Source organism: Anopheles coustani, unplaced genomic scaffold (genome assembly GCF_943734705.1).
Source record: "Anopheles coustani unplaced genomic scaffold, idAnoCousDA_361_x.2 U_42, whole genome shotgun sequence".
Classification (NCBI taxonomy): Eukaryota; Metazoa; Arthropoda; class Insecta; order Diptera; family Culicidae; genus Anopheles; species Anopheles coustani.
The window spans coordinates 21,094-24,603 of NW_026525255.1; the positions used below are offsets into that span (position 1 = coordinate 21,094).

At 46.8% G+C, this 3,510-nt stretch overlaps 1 protein-coding gene across 1 annotated transcript; it reads right to left on the reverse strand.

Moving 5' to 3' along the window:
* Positions 1–2,312: 2,312 nt before the first annotated feature.
* LOC131271148 (uncharacterized) lies at positions 2,313–2,927 on the reverse strand (the record flags this gene model as incomplete). Its single annotated transcript, XM_058272535.1, has 1 exon — positions 2,313–2,927. A coding segment is annotated over exon 1 (615 nt), but the record flags the coding sequence as incomplete, so codon positions are not given.
* Positions 2,928–3,510: the final 583 nt, after the last annotated feature.

The following is a 3,510-nucleotide window of genomic DNA, read 5'->3' on the forward strand; positions in this document are numbered from 1 at the left end:
ATGAACTTCCAGGTGATGCCTTTCTCCAGAACCCACGAATTTACGCTGCGTTGATGCTCTGTAGAATTAAATAACTTGTAAATTGCATTAAGCTGGTTCGCTGCACCCTTAAAGTTGGTCCCGTTGTCCGAGTGAAGTTCCGCTGGTAGACCTCGCTTTGAGACAAAGCGTCGAAGAGCGGATAGAAACGCCGCGGTGCTTAAGTCGGAAACCAATTCGATGTGGACTGCGCGCGTGATGAAACAGATGAAGATCGCCACAAACGCCTTTGTAGCCGATGCGCGCCGATGAGCTCCTTTCACGTACACAGGTCCGCAGTAATCAATACCGGCGATGGAGAACGGTCGTGCTGCGGTTACTCGCGTTGCTGGTAGATCTGCCATTAACGTCTCGGTCATCGGGGGACGGCAGCGAAAGCATGTATGGCACTGACGATATATTTTTCGTGCCAAATTTCTGCCACCGGTGATCCAATATTTCTGTCGAAGTGCGCTGAGCATTAACTGCGGGCCAGCATGCATCAATGTTAGATGATAGTGCCACATTATGAGTATGGCCAATGGATGATTGCCTGAAATAACCATCGGATGTTTGGATTCTATCGGCAGCGTTGAATTTGCTAGACGACCGCCAACTCGGATGATGCCATCGCTGGACACTTGCGGGTGCAACCATTTCAGTGGTGATGATGCGGATACAAACGAGTTGCCCCTTAACGCCTTCAATTCCGCCTTGAAGGATTCACGTTGCGCTAATCTGCACAAGATTTTTTCTGCTTCTTGCATATCCGTGGTTGTCAGTCCAGGTTGTTCGTAGTTCACTTTGCCAGATTTTTTATTCAGAAACTGAACCCAGTAACTGATCATTTTCCTCAACCTTGAAAATGATGAATACAGCATAAATATACGATGGTTCGGTTCCTCAACCGCGTGAAGAATCGTGAGTTTCCTTTCTTCTGTGATGATGTCTGGATCAGTGTCCTGATCCGATGCTCGATCAAGTGTTGGAACTGGCCATTCTGATTCTGGCTGCACAAGCCAGTTTGGTCCCTGCCACCATTGGTTATTGTTGATCAAATCTTTGCCGTAGCATCCTCTTGAAACCAAATCTGCAGGGTTGTCCTTACCAGGAACGTGTCGCCAGTTACAGCCGATCGTAGCTTGTTGGATGGTTGTCACTCTATTGGCAACAAAGGTTTTCCACCGATGTGGAGATGATTGCAGCCACTGTACAACTATCATGGAATCAGTCCACAAAGTTGTATCCACCTTAAATTCTGTCGACTTGGTAACGATGTTTAATAGATCCGACGCTAAAACCGCTCCACATAACTCCAAACGAGCTATGGAATGCTTTGAAGACAATGGCGATACCTTTGATTTTGACGCTAGTAACCTGGAGGTTATCATTCCCGATGATGTTATTGATCTCACGTAGCAACATGCTCCGTAACCTGCTTCAGATGCATCGCAGAAGAAATGTAACTGAAGTCCATTTATTCCTTCATTGATCGTGACTCGTGGAACCTGGATGTATTGCAGATACTTCAGCTGACAACAAATCTTACTCCATTCTTGATGAATTAAGGGGGGTACTTCATCATCCCAGCCCCATCTCTTCTTCTCTGTTGTCTTCAAACTCCATATTTTCTGCATCAATTGCTTAGCTAGTGCCTTCACTGGGTCTAGCAGTCCCAACGGATCAAAACTACGAGCGATTTGTGATAATATCGATCGCTTCGTGTTGCCAGTTTCGGAGATGTTTATTTTAACACGAAATGTATCCGCATTTGGTTCCCAGATCATCCCGAGTGTAGAAAGCGCTGCTTCGGATTCATCTTGTAGCAAGGGACTGGCCAAAGATTCTTCGTTTATGCCTTGTAGAACATTCGGATTGTTCGATGCCCATTTTCGCAAACAGAAGCCAGCCTTAGCAACCATATCAATAACTTCCCGCTGTAGTGTCTTTGCGGCTTCAACAGTGGTTTCTCCCGAAATAAAATCGTCGACGTAAAAATCGGACATTTTGGCTGCTGCTTGAGGGAATTCTGCACCATGATCTACGGCGGTTTGCTGCAGCGATTTTATTGCAAGATATGGTGCCGCTGCAGTGCCATATGTTACCGTATTCAGTTCATACTCCTGAATAGGCATGTCTCTCGATGGTCGCCACAATATTCTCTGCAGATGTCGATCTGACGGATGTACCCAAATCTGCCGATACATTTTAGCTATGTCGGCTGTGAGAGCTATTGGCTTCGTCCGAAAACGGATTAAAATTGTTGTTGCTTCTTGCTGAAGAGTTGGACCTACCATGAGTGTGTCATTCAGTGATATACCGCTTGATGATTTGGCTGAAGCGTCGAAAACCACACGACACTTGGTGGTGCTGCTATCTGCCTTAAACACTGGATGATGTGGCATATAATACGCGGTGCTGTGCCCATCACCTTCCTTTGATACAACACTCATGTGTCCCAGCTCTTCGTACTCCTTCATGAATGCGGTATATGCCTCACGAGTACCAGGTTCTTTATCCAATCGTTTTTCAATTGCTAACAAACGTTTAGTTGCCATTGATTTTGACTCACCCAGTGAATTTATCATGTCGGCCTTTTGTGGCAAGCGAACCACAAACTTCCCATCGTCGTGGCGTGTTGTCGTCTCTCTGTAGAAGTTCTCACACGCTGTTTCCTCGATGGTCAAGTTGTTGTTGGTGTCTGCATCCTCAATCGCGAAGAACCTCTCCATTAGCGTTTCGATGCTGGTCAAGACGACTGCGTTGTTGGCTTGGACTGGTGGTGATGGGTCGACCTTGCCGCTGACGATCCAACCAAAGACGGAATTGATTAATGTTGGTTGGTTCTCACCTAGCTGGATTTTCCCTGTATGTAGCAACTCAGCGAATAGTTCCGCTCCCAGGATCATGTCGACTCGCCGACTATGGAAGAATGTAGGATCTGCTAACGCAATTCCTTCCGGAATTTTCCACAAACCAGGAACGGTCACTACTGGTAGCTCAGCCGTTGGTTTAGGCAACACCATGCATTCGATGGTTGCCGTATAGTCTGAGCATCTTGATTTGACTATGGCTACCACTTTCTGCTTTGCTGTAGTCACAGGTTCAGCGCCGACTCCAACGAGTGAAACATGAGCCGATTTTATTGGCAATCGAAGCAGTTGGGCCATGCTTGCCGAAATAAAGTTTAACTGCGAGCCGCTGTCTATTAGGGCTCTTGCTTCATGAGCCTTGCCTGATCGGTCGATCACTAAAATAACTGCTGTGGACAACAATACTGTCGCGTTCGCCGTATTTGAGCACTGCATGCTTACCGAACCTTGGTCCACACTAGTTGTTGGTTGGAGCTGCTTTTCCACTCGAACAAGGTGCAGCAAATAATGATGGTCCTTCCTGCATTCCTTGCAGAACCACTTAGATTTGCATTCTCGCTTGTTGTGCCCTTTAGCGAGACATCTGAGGCAACGCTTGAGGCTGGTTACCTTGTCGATC